General features: G+C 40.0%; 1 protein-coding gene across 1 annotated transcript in view; it reads right to left on the bottom strand.

The window, feature by feature from the left end:
* mecr (mitochondrial trans-2-enoyl-CoA reductase) overlaps positions 1–17935 on the bottom strand; it is a 104778-nt gene that overhangs the window by 40195 nt on the left and 46648 nt on the right. Inside the window, exon 5 of the mRNA XM_048558046.2 lies at positions 4589–4691. Coding sequence (XP_048414003.2) covers positions 4589–4691 — 103 coding nt within the window. The remainder of the gene's footprint in view (positions 1–4588; positions 4692–17935) is intronic.

Below are 17935 nucleotides of genomic sequence, written 5' to 3'. Positions count from 1 at the left end.
AGTTGCAGGATATTGTAAAGGAAGTGGACATGTTTGCCAGTCTGACTGAGCTTGGGGGACGCCACATGATGCAGGCAATTGTGGAGCCTCACTCAGGACATTTCCTGATCAGAGGAACTCTAGGTTAGCCCTTAGCCCATTCCGGAGGGAAGTGGTGGTGGCGGTGGTTGGGGGGTGGGGGTGGGGGGGCGGTGTTGGATGTGCTGCCATTCACAAAGCTGGAGTGGAGCATGTTTAATTGCAATATAAATGTTCCAATATACAAGAATGCCATTGGGGTATTGTTAGCCTGTGCTAATTTTCACTAAACAATGGAGAACTTTAAGATCTAGCGCAGATCACCACTTACCTCAATGGCATATTAATTACAAGGAAAACTAATAAGGAACACTCAGAGAACTTGGATAAGTCTAGGGTGTTTCTCCAAGGCAGACTTGCATCTAAGAAGGGTAAAAATGTGTGTTCCAGGCACCCCCACCTGCCCAACTTGGGCTATAGAATTGACAAGTCCAGGTTATAGCTTTTGGATGATAAAGTAAAGGTAAGCAAAGGTGCCCTGGCTCCAATTCTGTCCAGGAACTGGTAAATTATGTGGAAATTTCATGCATAACCCTGTTTCCATCCTAGCACCTTTGTATCATCTCCTAAAAAAAAATCAGTCTTGGAAACAGGTTCATAAAGAAGCCCTAACTTTCAATGAAGTAAAGAAATAGTTATCATCCTCTAAAGGTATTGGGACACTATGAACCCAAGAAAGATCTGGTACTGATATGCGATGCCTCCCTGTACAGAATGGTGTTAGCTCATATGTGGCCCAATGGAGAAGAATGTCCAATAGGGTATGCGTTCAGGGCTTTGGCTAATGCAGAGCTTAAATATGTCTACATAGAAAAATAAGGATTGGCAGTCATATTTGGAATCAGCAAGTTACGTCAATACCTTTACGGATGAAAATTTGTGATAATCATGGACCACAAACCCCGACTTGGTCTGCTAAAGAGGGCAAGGAAGTGCCGCCCATTGCTTTAGAGGCCACAGCTGAAAGCGGCCTAATGCTAAGTACTTATAAATACAAATTAGAGCACTACCTTGGACGCCAAGTAGCAAATGTAGATGATTTGAGTGCCTCTCATTAACAGATCCAACATCGGTGGTCGTCCCAATGGAACAGTCCTTAAAGATATTAAATTTCCTGGACAGGGTCTCAGTCACAGCAGACATTATCAAAGTTTGGATACAAAGATTCAGTCCTTTCAAAACTGAAACAGTTGGTTATTAATGGGGGAAACTAAAAGGGTTGTCACAATTAGAATTGGAACCTTTTTTTGGCCTGGAGACAACAGCTCATGGTACCAGCACTTCCCCCTTATCTGTGGTTTATGGCCGAGTAAACTTTGCACTCAGTTGCACTTCGACAATGGTAGTTCTTTCGTGTATTCACTGTTCTTAGTCATTTGGATGTCCACTCAAAATGATTAGATTGCATAGGGTCCATTAGTCAAACACAAAGTGATAAAAAAAACTGCACACATCTTTTATATGCACCGAGTCTGGAAGTGTTGGTCACAGATAATGGGCCATCATTTGCCAGAGAGTCTCATTATTTCTTCAAGTCAACTTGGATTCGACATACAAAGTCAGCTCCATACTACCAATCATCCAATGGCCAGCCAGAAAGAGCAGTATAAATTTTGAAGGCTGGCGTGAAGAAACAGCCTTCTGCCTCACTAGATACCAAGCTGTCACAGTTCTTGTCACAATCTCTGAAGGGGGGTCCAGGACCGAAACGCCAGCTTTTGTGCTCCTGAGATGCTGCTTGGCCTGCTGTGTTCATCCAGCTTCACACTTTGTTATCTTGGATTCTCTAGCATCTGCAGTTCCCATTATCACTGTCACAGTTCTTATTTGGTTACAGGACCACCCTACATGTGATTACAGGGATAGCACCAAAGTTGCTAATGGATAAAAGACTCCACACCAGGATAAGTCTGATATTCCTGGACCTGGTATCAGGTGCACGAATACTGGCATGACCAAGACTTCACCAAGCAACAGAAACAGTCTGATGCAAGGAATAAAGATTGGTGCAAGAATCATCAAAAAAGCCCTGCATGGGTAAGAGGCATAGTTGTCACAAGGTCAGGGCCAGTGATGCATAAAGTTCAGGTAGGTGCAACAGCTCTGAATGAGCATGTAGACCATATGAAAGCCACAAACTCAAAAGTAGTGCACAGGTAAAATGTGCACTGCTCATTGGAACTTTAGGGAATGCTGCAGGAACCTATAGATTCAGCCTCTCTATCAAGTGTTGTTGAGTCTTCGGAATCAGAGATGGACATGATGGAAGTACCATGATGCCGTTGCTGCCAGAAGTGGAAAGTGAAATTTTACCGATGTGCTCTTGGTGCAATAGGTGAGCTCCAATTAGTTACATGCCACCCGTGTCAGACACCAAGTCAGAAGAAAATCCAAAAGAACTGCGGATGCTGTTATTCAGGAACAAAAACAAAGTTGCTGGAAAAGCTCAGCAGGCCTGGCAGCATCCGTGGAGGAGAGAATGACAAAAATGAGAACCTAACTAAGCTCTGATGATATACAATCTGTATTCTGATGAAGGTATAACGGTAGTTTTCTACAACCCTTTGCAATTGTGTCAAACGTTCCCTGTTCCAGCAGAGAGAAGGTGATGAGTCTGCAACTTTGAGGCTCGATAAAATTATCTTGATTGCGGGTACTCTCCAAGAATCGAATGCAGAATGAAACTGATCAACACTGGGAAACAGATGAACTCCACAGAGGCCGCAATCCTGTCACCAAGTCACCCTTTATTTACACATGAATTGTCCTTTACTTTAGTACTGCCTCATTCAGAGTCAGGCATCTGAGAGTCAGTAGCTCTGACACGAAGCCTTTCTATGTCAGCCAGGGCTTCCTCATGTGGGCCATTAATCATGGAACTCATTCCATACTTCGTCACAATCATTATATCCCTCCCCCAAGTCTTCTAGTTCTTTTTTTTTGGGCTGCTGGATCAGGTTCTTCTGACTTGGTACAAAAACAATGTTGCTGGAAAAGCTCAGCAGGCCTGGCAGCATCTGTGGAGGAGAAAACACAGTTAATGTTTCAGGTCCAGTGACCCGTCCTCAGATTGTAATGATTGTGACAATGTATAGAATGAGTTCCATGATTAATGGCCCAAATCATGAAGTCCTGGCTGACATAGAAAGGCTTAGTGCCAGAGCTACTGACACACAGATACCTGACTCTGAATGAGGCAGTACTAAAGTAAAGGACAATTCATGTGTAAATAAAGGGTGACTTGGTGACAGGATTGCGGCCTCTGTGGAGTTTCCCAGTGTTGATCACTTTCATTCTGCATTCGATTCTTGGAGAGTACCCGCAATCAAGATAATTTTAATCGGGCCTCAAGTTTGCTGACTCATCAACTTCTCTCTGCTGGAACAGGGACCGTTTGACACAATTGCAAAGGGCTGTAGAAAACTATTATACCTTCATCAGAATACAGATTGTATGTCATCAGAACTCAATCAAGTTTTCATTTTTGTCATTCTGTTAACTAATTTAATCATGTTTATTTGAACCAACATCACTTACAAGTACTTCTATAATTATATGTTCGGCCTCTTCCATAAAGTTCCATAGGCAAGTTACTGTTTAGGGTACTTGTTATTCTTTTGCTCTGAATTGCACGTTAGACTCACATGACAAGTGAATATATCCTTCTTGGACAACTTTATTTTCTATGTGCATAAGAAAGACATCAGAGATATGCAACCTGATTAGAATATATATGAAAATATAAAGGTATGAAACAGATTCAAATCATAAACTGAGATAACACGGTGCAGAGCTGGATGAACACAGCAGGCCAAGCAGCATCAGTGGAGCAGGAAAGCTAACGTTTCAGGTATAGACCCTTCTTTAGAAGGGTGGGTCTAAAAACAGAAGTTGCTGGAAAAGCCCAGCAAGTCCAGCAAAACCTGTGAAGAAAAAAAAAATCAGAGTAAACGTTTTGGGTCTGGTGACCTTTCCTCAGAAGTGGCCCCAAAACGTTAACTATTCTGAAGAAGGGTCACTGGACCAAAAGGTTAACTCTGAATTGTTTTCTTTGCAGATGCTGCCAGGCTTGTTGAGCTTTTTCAGCTTGTTCCTGATTTACAGCATCTGCAGTTCTTTCAGTTTTTAAATAGTGACATCCGTTGACTGATATGCAAGGCAAGTTTGGAGAAACGTTGAACTGCACAACTTTGAAAATAGGCAAATAAGAAAAATCATATAGAAGTGCAAAATAATGCTCATTGAAGAAAAATAAATATACAGTGGAAGTAATTTTGAATTTTGTTGTCTGAATTCTAATTGGAGCAGCAGATTAATGGAACAAAAATCAAGCAGCTTGTAAACCAGACAGGATCTATGTTAGGAAGGTCTGGGTGGGATACTCTTCAGTAGATTGGTGTGGACTCGAAGCGCAAAATGGCCTGCTTTCATACGGTAGGGATTCTAACGATGTGAGAGTTGGGGTGATTAAAATATCTAGACCTAGAGATAATAGTTAACCAACACTCACCTGTCTCTGACAACATTAATGGTCTTCAATCCCATAGCTTTGGCTATCTGAATTGCTGCTTGGCCTACACCACTATTTGCAGCATTCTGTATCACAGAGTCACCTGTAAAATACCAGAGTGTGACAGACTTCCACAATTTTTCAAATGCACTTCAAACAAGACATGGAATCATCCTATCCGCACAAGATATGCACTTCCATATTTCTATTGTTGATGCACTTATACTTACAATAAACAGTATATCTTAGATGCCAGAATCAAAATGTACTTTTCCTCCTATTGATGACCAGTTGAGATAATTATGTAACTATCATATTTGATGGAGTCACAAATCAACAACATCAAATCTGAGAAAAACTTAGTTATGCTTTTTGTCAGTCTTGCACTTCTAACATGATTAACATACAGAACACAAAAGAAACCTGAGCAGTAATTTGTCACTGAGGATCTCCATATAATAAAAACAAGCAACCGTATAATTTAAATCACATCATTTCAAAAGCATCCATCCTGACAAACAGATAGCCTTGGAAGTGAAAGAATGTCGACAGCGCAGTGCCTAATACCTTTGTTACACTTGTGCTTGTCATAAAGTTATTTACTCTGTTGGTTAGACAACTCTGTAGATTTAGAAGAAAAAAAATCACAACAAATGGGTGCAGGTGGAACTTTGACTGTTGATTTTGCAAAACATTGCAGCGATAGGACAGGTAGTGAATATTGATCTTAAAACGTGAAAACTGAACTAAAAAGAATCTTAAAATGTCAAGCTGTCAGATGTACCAGCCAGTTTATCTACCATACAAATCCAGGTGATTGTTGGTTCAGCAGGGTTCATTCCAATGAAGGATGCCATAATTGGTGTCAGCAACCCTAAATTAGGGAATGAAAAATCATCCAGGGCTGTCAATTGTGATTATGCTATGGAGGATGTCTGAAGATGCAACATATCCCATATCCTTAAATTTCTTACCAACCCTCAATGACTAATTTCACACACAAAAATTGCTACTTAACTAAACTTTATTCCAATGACTAAACTGCTTTGAGAAATGTCACGATTGTGAAAAGCACTATATAAATGCAAATCTTCATTTATTTTACAAAAGAGAAATGGATAACATCGATGATAATATCTTTTTCTTACATGGATAGAGCAATGATCCCATTACAGGTGGGTAATTTTTTCCCAAACATTTCCGTTGTCACTCTTTATTCATTGTCTCACCTAAAATCAGAACTGAGAATGTAGGAACATACAAATCAAAATTAAGCAAAGCAGTCAGAACAGTTAAAATATTGGCATCTTATAAAAACAAACAATTCTCACTGATTTCTCAAAAGGTCTGACAATGAAGAGTGAAGGAAGTTAACCAACCAAAGTAAAACAAAAAGCCCTTTACGCATTCCTCTCAGCCAGCCACTCAAATGTAAGATGAAGCTGCTACGCAACAAAAGATAAAAAGCATAAAGACCTTAGAAAGGTAACACATGCCAAAGGTTTGTCAGAGGTGGTCTGAGGGATGCTACTGTCCAGAGTTGCCCTATTTTGTGCTATACATCAGCAATGAGAGGATTAAAACTTCCTTTCATTTTTCTTTAGGTTATGTTTTAATTTCAAATATTATCCATCATTGTAATTCAGGTTTTACCTTCAATATGACCAGACGCCAATGGGTGCACTTTGCGTTTTACAGGTTGTCATATCCACTAACAAATTACTTAATTTTCTCAGCAGGAAATTCTTTATCTTCATTGGGGTAGGTGACTGCCTAGTGGGTACTATTGCTAGATTGTTATTCCAGAGGTAATGCTCTAGGGACCTACATTCGAATCATGCCATGGCAGATGACGGAATTTTAATTCTATAAAAATCTGGAGTTAACAGTCTTATGATGACCATGAATCCACTGTTGATTGTTTAAAAAGATCCATATGGTTCACAAACAACCTTTAGGGAAGGAAACTGCCATCCTTAACAGATTTCAACTACATGTGACTCCAGACCCACAGCAATCTGGTTGACTCATAACAGCCCTCTGGGACGGCATAGCCAGCAATGCTCTTATCTCATGAATAAATAATTTAAAAAGAACTTTAGCTGTTTGGCATGAATTTGTGTTAGCTGGCTGAGTTCTCAAAATGGGAAGAAGGCAATTTAGAGATAGTTGAGCTTTGTAGACAGTCTTCCAAATGTCCGTTAAATATATATGAAATAAAATGACAAAAATGGATATTTATTTCCAACAAACATGTAATAAAACATGATTAAGAATCTTTGATGCATCGTAATGAATGATGGACAAGCTATGTGTTTTGAGATTGTGTTGAAGTCCTATTTTGTTACCAAAGGCTCAATTTTGTGGATAAAAGACAATGCATATGAACCATGTTCAAAATAAGCTCAGAATTTATATTCCTTGTTTGACAATACTACGTCTTTAAGGAGGTATACTTTGTCCTTTTTAGCAAAATGAAAAAAGCTTGAGACTGAGGTGATCAGCAGTCTGCACAAGTCAATGAAATAAACAGCTTTTGAGGCTTTGGGGCTTTTAAAACTTTTTTTTATAAAATAGAAGTAGCCTGAATGGGTGGGGTCAAGCTCCCACAGAATCTGGACTTTTAGTTTTAGCTTTCTGTAGTTGCTAGAGTCTTGAAGCTGGAATGGAAGATCTTATTTCTCTCTCTATTACAGCTAAAAGCTGGGGTTCTCTTCCTATTGCTGGAATTACGTGAGACAATCCATTGTACTGAGCTTGCCTTTGCCAAGGATGTTACGATATTGAAGTAGTTAATTAGTAGTTAATGTATTTATTATTTTGTTAAGTCCTTCAATACAATTATAGTTAAGCCAATTTTTCTTGCATTTGAACTCTGTTTTGTTAATTGCTTGATATCAAATTGTTTGACCAAATTGCATCTGGAATGCAATGCCTTACGCGTACCTTTAAAGTAAGAAAAAGTTAGGGTCTCGACTATCTTCTTAATACATTTTGATGGGGTTTGGTGTAGTCCATAAACCCATATAGTCCTGATCTCCAGGTGGACACATCAAGAATAAGATCACACAGTTTTAAGGTAATTTGACATGGAGAGAGACTTTGCTCTTGCAGCAATTTAATTATAAATTTCAGATCTGGAATGCACTGCTTGGGTACGTGGAGGAGGTAGGATCACTTGAGATATTTAAGCGGGAACAGGATTATCTTCTGAAATGGAAAAATATGCAGGGTTATGGGGTAACTATGAGGGAAATGTGATTATGTATGTTGTACGTTCGGTGGTTTGAGCAGACAGGACAGGCTGAATGATCTCCTTCTGTGCTGTTCTGTGATTGGTATTTTGTTTAACTTTATCCAAGTTACACTTAGTGCATTTGTGTCTTGAGACTTTCAATGGCATAGATGCAGTAAGACTACGTCTCTCGAATGTTGAGCCACTGAACGTTCATCTACCGTTTAACCTAACTTATTACTTATATACTTGATTCTGTATAACCTATTCAATTCAAATAACTGATCCTACAGCACTGAATCTAACCATTTCATTAACCTAAAAATACTAACTAGATCTCTTCAGTCAGTCTTCTCATATGATGTACTCCAGCTCCCCAGTGTGCCCTGATAAATACTCAATTTCAGCAAGGTATCAGTTATTAATAATCATGAGCTGAAAATCTGGCTTTAATACAGTGCTATAATCAATTCTCAATAAAACAACAATGAGAAAGTGCTTTTATTCCCTCTGGGGTGGGGTTGGTTGGAAAATACTGACTTGTTAGGAACAGCCCACTCCAGTGTTTCTTTGTTTAGCAGATTCTTACTACAAGGTACTTTGTTGGCACTTTTGTACTTGTTAAATTTGATATTAGAATTCTGGTTGCTTCCATTAAATAAACATAGAGATGCTCACTATGACAATATAGCAAATTTAAACAACAGCATTGCTAATGGAGGCAACGCTAGAATATAAATAAGACAAGCATTGAAGATGCTTCTGTTGAAGTACTGCTTGCTGAAAAATTAAATGGATACCATTAGCAATACATGTATTTAACTTTGGCCTAAAATGAGCCAGCACTGCTGTTCTTTGCCATCTACTCCTGATAATCGCTAGTGCACAAAGTTTACAGCAGACCTGTAAAGTCACAAATAAATCTTGACAACGTTGTTACCTAAATGCTATCAATATATCAGAAAATGGGTCCTTCAACAATAGCTGGGAAAACTAAGTCCTCTTCCACAAAGCTCCCAACCCACAGCACTTCAAATATGAACAGTGAGATCCTATAAAATATGGACCAATTTTTTCATCTTGGGAGCCTCCTTCGCACATTTCAGACCTCACACTTATTCAATAATCAAGAATTGATTTTTGGTTCAGAAAGAACAATTTTGAAAGTCAGTGCAAGACAAAGGCAGGCACAAAAGTTTATGTACGTGGAAAGAAAAAGATCAGCTAGGAGAGATTTACACCCATTACAGGTGGTAACAAATTAATTTGCAACAAAGAACAAAGGAAATGACAGAAAAAAAATAAACAGTTACTTTGCATCAATCTTCATTGAATATGATGTACAAAATCTCTCAAAAACCATGTAAACAAAGGGCTTAGCTTAGCAAAGATGTAGGATTTGAAAACCTGGCTAAATTAAAAATTGATATATCTGTGGACCAGATCAGCTTCACTAGCTTGAAGATATCACTAATGAAATTGGATGGTTACTTTTTGTAATTCTGTACATTCTGGAAAGGTTCCTGTTGACTGGAAAGTAACAAATGTAATTCCACTATTTGCGTAAGGGAGGGAAAGAGCTGAAAGCCTATTGTCATAGAGTCTCTACAGTGTGGAAACAGGCCATTTGGCCCAACAAGTCCACACCGACTCACCCCCTACCGTATCCCTGTAACCATGCATTTCTCATGCCTAATCCACCTAACCGCATCCCTAGGCACTATGTGCAAGTTAGCAAGGCCAACACACCTAACCTGCACATCTCTAGACGGTGGGAGAAATTCAGCGCACCCAGAGAAAATCAATGCAGACACCGGGAGAATGTGCAAAATCCACACAGTAGCCTAAGGCGGGTCTCTGGCATTACAAGGCAGCAATGCTAACCACTGAGCCACCGCGCTACCATACCTTGATGTCAGTTGTGGGAACAATGTTAGAATTTATCGTGTTGTAGACCACACCAAACGCCCTCAAATATATCAAGGCAATAGCCTAGACCTAACTTTTTGTTTATTAAAAGGCAGTGTTTCAGATCTGATTTGATTGGTCCACACATGCTATCTCCTTTCATGTTCAGGAGAAAGGAACACCGAAAAAAGTAATTTATCAGCAGAGAGAGGACTCAAATGTATTGCTGCTGAAGAGAGACAGAGAGGAGAGAGCGCGAGAGCGTGCTTATCCATCAGCTTCAACCGCCAACTCCAAATCCCTGCTAAAAGCAAAACTAAAACCTTGGGTCTGCGTGAGCCCGTTTCTACCCACTCCTGCTTCTTTTGTCTTTTATGAAAAAAAAAGTTCATCCTGAAACGACACTCTGGTGCCACTGTGGTAACACTTCTCTGCAACACAAACAATGCAGAAGAAATCTCCCTTAAAGCACAGTACCATTACAACCATAAAAGATTTGATAACATTTAAAGAATGCCAAAATTAGACAATGTCATTATGAAAGGAAAATCTACATTTGATAAAATTGCTGGAGTTTTTTCAGGATGTCACTTTAAAAGGTCCACACAAGTTATGAATAAAATTCTAGTACATATTAAAGCAATAATTAGTATGGATTGAGAATTAGTTAACAGAAGGAAAGCAGAGAATAGGGATAAATGGAAACGTAGGATGACAGGTTGCTACTAGCAAGGTACTACAAACAACAGTGCTATTAGCACAGCTATTTATAATGTATACAATTGATTTAGATGTAGGGATCAATCGTACTATTTCCACATTTGTTGTTGACACAAATAGTGGAAATAAGGTAAGGAAACTGTAAGGAGCCTTCAAGCTGGTTGGACAGACATAATGAATTGAAAAGAAACATGATGTGGTCAGCAGACGAAATAGTAAAGACTGGTTAAGAGCTACAATCAAGCATGATGGGAAGTTTTGTCAAGCTAATTTAAATTCTGACATAGGTTAAAGCTGCAGCCAGGACATGTTATGACTAGTGCTGTAAGCTGTGACTTGCAGTTTCCAGTGTTAGCCAAATATTTTGGACATGTTTTCCACCAGTAAACTTCATTGACTGGGATCCAAGCACGTGATCAGGGTTTTGTCAATGCATTGCCTGAATGCCAGAGACATTTCTGGAAAGATAAGCACATTTCTTGTGATAAGAGTTAGAACAACAAAGGATTTCATAGGAGTAGCCTATGAGACCAACATGTGAGAAGCATGCACCCTGAAATCATTTTCAGAGAAGACAAAGAATTGTGAGGCAAGACCCTCATCGAGAGCAAAATTTGGCCACTTCATTTGAATTAGAGATAATGGGAACTGCAGATGTTGGAGGATCCGAGATAACAAAGTGTGGTGCTGGATGAACACAGCAGGCCAAGCAGCATCTTAGGAGCACAAAAGCCTACGCTTTGGGCTTAGACCCTTCATCAGAGGTTTCGGCCCGAAACGTCAGCTTTTGTGCTCCTAAGATGCTGCAAGGCCTGCTGTGTTCGTCCAGCACCACACTTTGTTATCATTTGAATTAGGGTAGTATTTGATTCAAGTCAAGCTTATAGAGTTAAAGTTAGAATTTAAATGTCAATTAAGTCAAGTAAAGTGAAGTGAAATGAGGCGAGTTAAAGTTGGAGTCAATTTAGATGAAGAAAAGTAAATGTTGTAACAAATGTATGCTTTTGTATTGATTATTAGTACTTAAATGGTTAATTAAAGAAGGGTTCATTTAATTAAAATTTGAGTTAACTCTTTGCCTTCTGTCTGCCACACAAGGGAAAAATACCTGAGCAAAAGGCTGAAGTACTCCTTTTTGGGCAACAATGGCAGATGGAGTGTATCCTCACTAGCCACCGGAGAGATCCCAGAGAACAGGTGAGCAGCTAACATTGTTCCCTTTTCAAGAAGGGGCATGGGGATAGTCCAGGCAACTATAGACTGTTGTCTCATATTGGTGGTTGGGAAACTATTGAAGAGCATTATTAGGGATAGGATTTGCACCCATTTAGAAAAGCATGGGCTAATTAGGGACAGTCAGCATGGCTTTGTGCGGGGCAGGTCATGCCTTACTAACTTGATTGAATGTTGAGGTGGTAACAAACATGCTAAATGACGGTAGAATAGTAAATGTTGTCTACATGGACTTTAGTAAGGCTTCTGACAAGATCCCTCATCATAGGTTCATCCGAAAATTAAAACGCATGAGATCCACAATGACTTGGCCACACGGATTCAGAATTGGCTTGGTCAGTGTGGAAGGGTCTTTCTCTGGAGCTCCATGACCAGTGGTGTTCCGCAGGGATCCATAGTGGGGCCTCTGCTGTCTGTGATTTACATACAAATGATTTGGATGAAAACTGTGCTCTTGTGCTCTTCCAAGCCACAATAATCCATTTGTCATGTAGGTGTACATGCCCGAGACCCATTCTTCAGGGTAATTGTGTTTTATGAAACATTCTCTCATATTTGCGACCTCTAAAGTAACAATCACTTTTGCAAATTTACATCAGCATCCCAAGACCAGGTCATGAATTCTTGACTCGTGTGATCATATCAAAAGGTCTAGATGTTACTTATCCACGTACACTCCCAATGCCTGACTTGGATGAAAATGTAGATGGGTTGTATAGCAATTTTGCAGATGAATCTAAGATTGGTGGAGTTGTGGTTAGTGTTAGAAGGTTGTCAAAAGATACAGCGAGACATAGATCAGTTGTGGATATGGGCAAAAAAATGGCAGAAGACATTTAACCCAAAATGTGAGGTGTTTTGGGGAAAAACATACAGTAAATGCCAGCACTCATTATGTACAGAGGGATCTTGGGCTTCAAATCCATAGCTCCCTGAAAGGAGGTGTACGGTATGCTTGCTTTTATTGGTTGAGGAATTAAGTACAAGAGTCAGGATGTCATAGCACAGCTTTATAAGTCTTTGGTTAGGCCACACAGAATATTGCGTTCAGTTTTGGTCGCTGCATTACAGAAAAGATATGGAGGCTTTGGAGAGTGTTCAAAAGAGGTTTGTCAGGATGCCGCCTAGATTAGAGGGTATGATCTATGAGGAGAGTTTGGACAAATGAGGGTTGTTTTCTCTGGACTGGCAGAGGCTAAGGGGAGACTGAATAGAAGTCTATAAAATTATGGAATGCATAGATAGGGTTGACAGTGAGAATCTTTCCCACCCCCCAAAGAGTTAAAATGTTTAAAACTAGCAGGCATGCATTTATGGTGAGAAGGGGGTAAAAGTTCAAAGGAGATGCAAGGAGCAATATTTTTTTGAAAAACAGTGGTAGATGTCTGTAACGCACTGCCAGTGGTGGTGGTAGTGGTGGACACAGATATGAGGGAAGTGTTTAAGGGACTTTAGATAAGGACATGAATATGCAAAGAACGGAGGGATATGGACCAATGGCAGGTAGAAGGGATTAGTTTAATTTGGCAATATGTTTGGCACAACATCCTGCGCCAAAGGGCCCATTCCTGTGCTATACTGTTCTACATTCTATGAATAAATGATATTGTCTGCTTCTGTGGGGAAAAAAAAGACAGATGAGAAGTTGGAAAGTTTTGGTGTCCAAATGGACTAATCACCAAAAGCTAGCATGTGGGAGTGACATTTCATGAAAGTGCCAAATAATCCATTTTTATCTATTTTTGTCAAAAGAATTGAAAGGCAACTTATTATCTAAATCAAGAGAAACAACAGTGCTTCAGTGCAGAGAGATCTGGGTATATTTGCGCATCAATCACTGAAAACTAATAGGCGGGTACAACAGGTAGTAAGGAAGGCAAATGGAATTTTCACATTTGTTACAAAAGGAATAGAGGATAAATGGAAGGAAGTGTTGCGTGTACAAGGCATTACTGAACTGCACCTAGAGTGCAGCATACAATTTTTGCCCCTTATTTGAGGAGGCATGCAGTTGTATTGGAGGCATTCAGAGATAGTTCACCAGATTGATTACAGAGTTGACTTGATCATCTTACGAAGAAAGATTGGGCAGTTTAGGCCTACATACAGGGTTTAGTGTTTAGTTTAGAAGAGTTAGACATAATTGAGGTGTAAAAGATACAAATTGGAATATTTCCTTTAAGGTGCAATTTCAAACGAGATCCTTTTAGGATAAGGGGGAGTGATTTAAAAAAAATGAGATACAACTTCTCTCAGAAGGATCGTGAATCGACGGAATTTACGACCCCAGAGTGCAGTGGTTTCTGGGACAGACTGAATTTGAGCTGGTGATTGACAGATTTTTAATTGGTAATAGGTTGTAAGGTTATGGAGAGGAATGTGGAGTTGAGGTCAAGATGAGATCATCCAGAGTGGCTTCAGGGGATGACTTGCCTATGCCTAATACTAGTTCTTACATCCTTATTCTGAATTGAAAATAAGATAATTGCCTATTCTGCATGTCATAAACCATCAGAGTACAGCAAATTGTTTTAACTGGCACTATCCATAAAATTATATACCTCAAATACTGCAAGGTTCACTGTATTGTTCTGTCCAATTACTATAGATTTTAATTTATTTGCCTCAATGTAAATATACTCGTTGCTCAATTGAACAACGTGAAAAATCAATGGATGAGAGTTTGCTCGCTGAGCTGGAAGGTTAGTTTTCAGACGTTTCGTCACCATTCTAGGTAACATCATCAGTGAGCCTCCGACGAAGCACTGGTGTTATGTCCTGCTTTCTATTTATCTGAATAGGTTTCCTTGGGTTGGTGATGTCATTTCCTGTGCTGGTGATGTCATTTCCGTTTCTTTTTCTCAGGGGATGGTAGATTGATTTGGAGCCAATGTGTTTGTTGATGGAGTTCCGGTTGGAATGCCATGCTTCCAGGAATTCTCGTGCGTGTCTCTGTTTGGCTTGTCCTAGGATGGATGTGTTGTCCCAATCAAAGTGGTGTCCTGCCTCATCTGTATGTAAGGATACGAGTGATAGTGGGTCATGTCGTTTTGTGGCTAGTTGATGTTCATGTATCCTGGTGGCTCGCTTTCCTGTAGACGCTGGTTTGAAGTTCCCCATTGGCTGTTCGCTCTACTGTGACATCTAGGAATGGCAGTTTGTTGTTGTTTTCCTCCTCTTTTGTGAATGTTATGCCCGTCAGGGTATTATTGATGGTCTTGAAGGTTTCCTCTAATTTGTTTTGTTTAGTGATGACAAAGGTGTCATCCACATACGGACCAAATACTGAACTACAGGAGCAACCATCCCAACACCCACAAACGAAGCTGCATTAGAACATTATTCCAACGAGCCACCCCACACTGCAGCACAGAGGAACTACACAGAGCAGAGGAAAATCACCTATACAGCGTATCCAAAAAGAATGGGTACCCTATGAACACAGTCTGCCGATTCCTCAGCAATAAACCCAAACAAACAGACAAAACGGGCTCAGAAACCATAACCACTCTCCCCCACATCAAAGACATTTCCGAAATGACTGCCAGACTACTCGGACCTCTTGGCATCAGGGTAGCCCACAAACCCACCAACACACTAAAACAGCAGCTAATGAACCTAAAGGACCCTATACAGACGAGCAAAACAAACGTTATCTCCAAAATACCTTGCAAGAACTGTGACAAACACTACATTGGACAAACTGGCAGGAAGCGAGCTACCAGGATACATGAACATCAACTAGCCACAAAACGACATGGCCCACTATCACTCGTATCCTTACATACAGATGAGGCAGGACACCACTTTGATTGGGACAACACATCCATCCTAGGACAAGCCAAACAGAGACACGCACGAGAATTCCTAGGAGCATGGCATTCCAACCGGAACTCCATCAACAAACACATTGGCTCCAAATCAATCTACCATCCCCTGAGAAAAAGAAAAGGAAATGACATCACCAGCACAGGAAATGACATCACCAACCCAAGGAAACCTAAGCAGATAAATAGAAAGCGGGATATAACACCAGCGCTTCGTCGGAGGCTCACTGATGATGTTACCTAGAATGGTGACGAAACGTCTGTAAACTAACCTTCCAGCTCAGCGAGCAAACTCACATCCAGAACCTCAACCTGAGCTACAAATCTTCTCAAAACTCGCTAGTGAAAAATCAATAGGTGATTCAAATTTTGAGCCAACTTTTCTTCAAACACTGATGCCGAGTTAGTCATTGAGTGTGCGAGTGAGAAGGCTCTCGGATGCTAAGTTTTAAGGCTAAGTTGCATTAATTAATGAAGTGATTTATGCTGCTAAGTAGAACAGAGATGTATACCACCTGCATTACACTTCTATTACTTAGTGCATGTTTTTAGATTATGTGGACCTCTTGATTATCAGAATATTTGATCAATCGCCAAACTCATGGTTCCACAGGTGCCAGATAATAAAAGTGAGTGCAAATATTTTTGAATTTATTTGGGGTTTTATTTGTCTTGTGAACTTCTTCCACTTTAGCCTGTTTTGTTATGTACTCAGATTGAATATGTTATAACAAAGATCATTCAGATAAATTTAACCGTCCAATCAAGCTACTACTTACCTAGTCTGTTTACTCCTTGGATGCAGAAGCACAGATACGTTGCACTCCAAAAGGTGGCCATCCAGCCCATCCTGATTGCATAACTTATCCAAATATGCACTTAGCACAACGAGACAGCAGTGCTAACCACTGTGCCACTCGGCTCGGCTCAATGCTGGGTGAGGAATGTTGCAGCAGAGGTTGCTGGCCAGGACCTAGTAGGTTTATTGCTTTGGAGTATGAGATATGTCAGGATACAGACAGAATGGGGTAGTCACTTGATGTGGTAGGATACAAGTGGTGTCTTACCACAGTGGGCAAAAGGCAGGATTGATGACAGGGTGTTTATGTAGGTTGAATGAAAGGTCTGGTTGAGTGGAAGGAAGCCTGTTAGTTTGGTGTGTCACAGAGAAGCATGTGGACTCCTTCTGGTCCTCAAGCAGTATTAGCAGACATCAGTCCTCAAAGGTTGAAGTAACTTGGCTGCCCAATGTTAGTAAAATGAGATAAAAACGGAAACAGGCAGGCTCAATCAAATATTTAATTCAGGAATCTACTCCCTGGAATCTAGTTGGATGCCCTTTGCCACCTTTATCTCTGTTTAAAATCTGAAGTGGTCTGAACTTCTGTTTGAGTGGATTCAGGACAGAGACTTTGAAAGATTTTCAAAACCACCTGTTTGGGAGGTCAAAATTACCTTTGGTGACTCCAGGATACTAATTCGAGCCATTTGCAAATTATCTCTAGTGGCGTGCAACAGGGATCACTGCTGGCACCACAGTTATTTACAATAAACATTAATGACTTCGATGGTGTGTACTATCGCCAGTTTGTGGATGACACAATTATAGGTGGCAAGGCAAGTGGTGAGAATGGCGAAAGGAATCTACAGAAGGATACGGACAGGTAAAATGAGTAGATATAAACTTGCCAGATGCAGGCAAGTAGGTCTAGTTTAGTTTGGGAAACTTGGTTGGTGTGGACTAGTTGGACCGAAGGGTCTATTTCCCTGTTGTATGACTCTATGACATTGTGAATTCACTCAATGTCATTCTAATTCCTTTTTGATTTAACCTGCCTACACACGATCAGGCAGCATTCCCTCTAAGCTGCTGTGGGACTATAAGTTCTAAGTAGCCATACTGAGAGGTTGCACACTAAGCAGCATGCTGTTCGCAGCTTGATGTTGTGATACTTCAAAACTTTAACAACTGTTCAGGAATTGAAAGAATCAGCAATAACTTTTGCTGAAATAAACTGTTTCCTGAGATGAAAGGAACAAGGAAACTATTATAAAGGAATTAAAAGCAACATGATGACTAACTATTCCTGGGAAGGAATCAAAGCAATAAATAAGGTGTTTCCTGGGACAGAGAAGGTAATACTGCTTGATAACCTGCAGTCTTGTGACAAATGGGCAATTACTTCTAAAAGCAGCCTTAATGTCCTGAGTTAAAGAGTTTAAGCTTTCAAACAGAAAGTTAAATGCCAAATACAAGGAACAGGAAAGCTACTTCTGATAAAAAAGAAAATCTACACACTTGATTACTCTGCAAGTGTAATTAATATTGGAGACGATCGGATCTAAAGAATTATCAATAAGAATCTTCACAAGACAAAAATCCTGAGAATTCAACAGTGATTCTTCAGCTGCAGAGCAAGGATT

The sequence above is a fragment of the Stegostoma tigrinum genome, chromosome 24, assembly GCF_030684315.1.
Source record: "Stegostoma tigrinum isolate sSteTig4 chromosome 24, sSteTig4.hap1, whole genome shotgun sequence".
NCBI lineage: Eukaryota > Metazoa > Chordata > Chondrichthyes > Orectolobiformes > Stegostomatidae > Stegostoma > Stegostoma tigrinum.
Note: the sequence above shows the minus strand (reverse complement) of the source record. Positions and strands in the feature narration are given on the sequence as shown.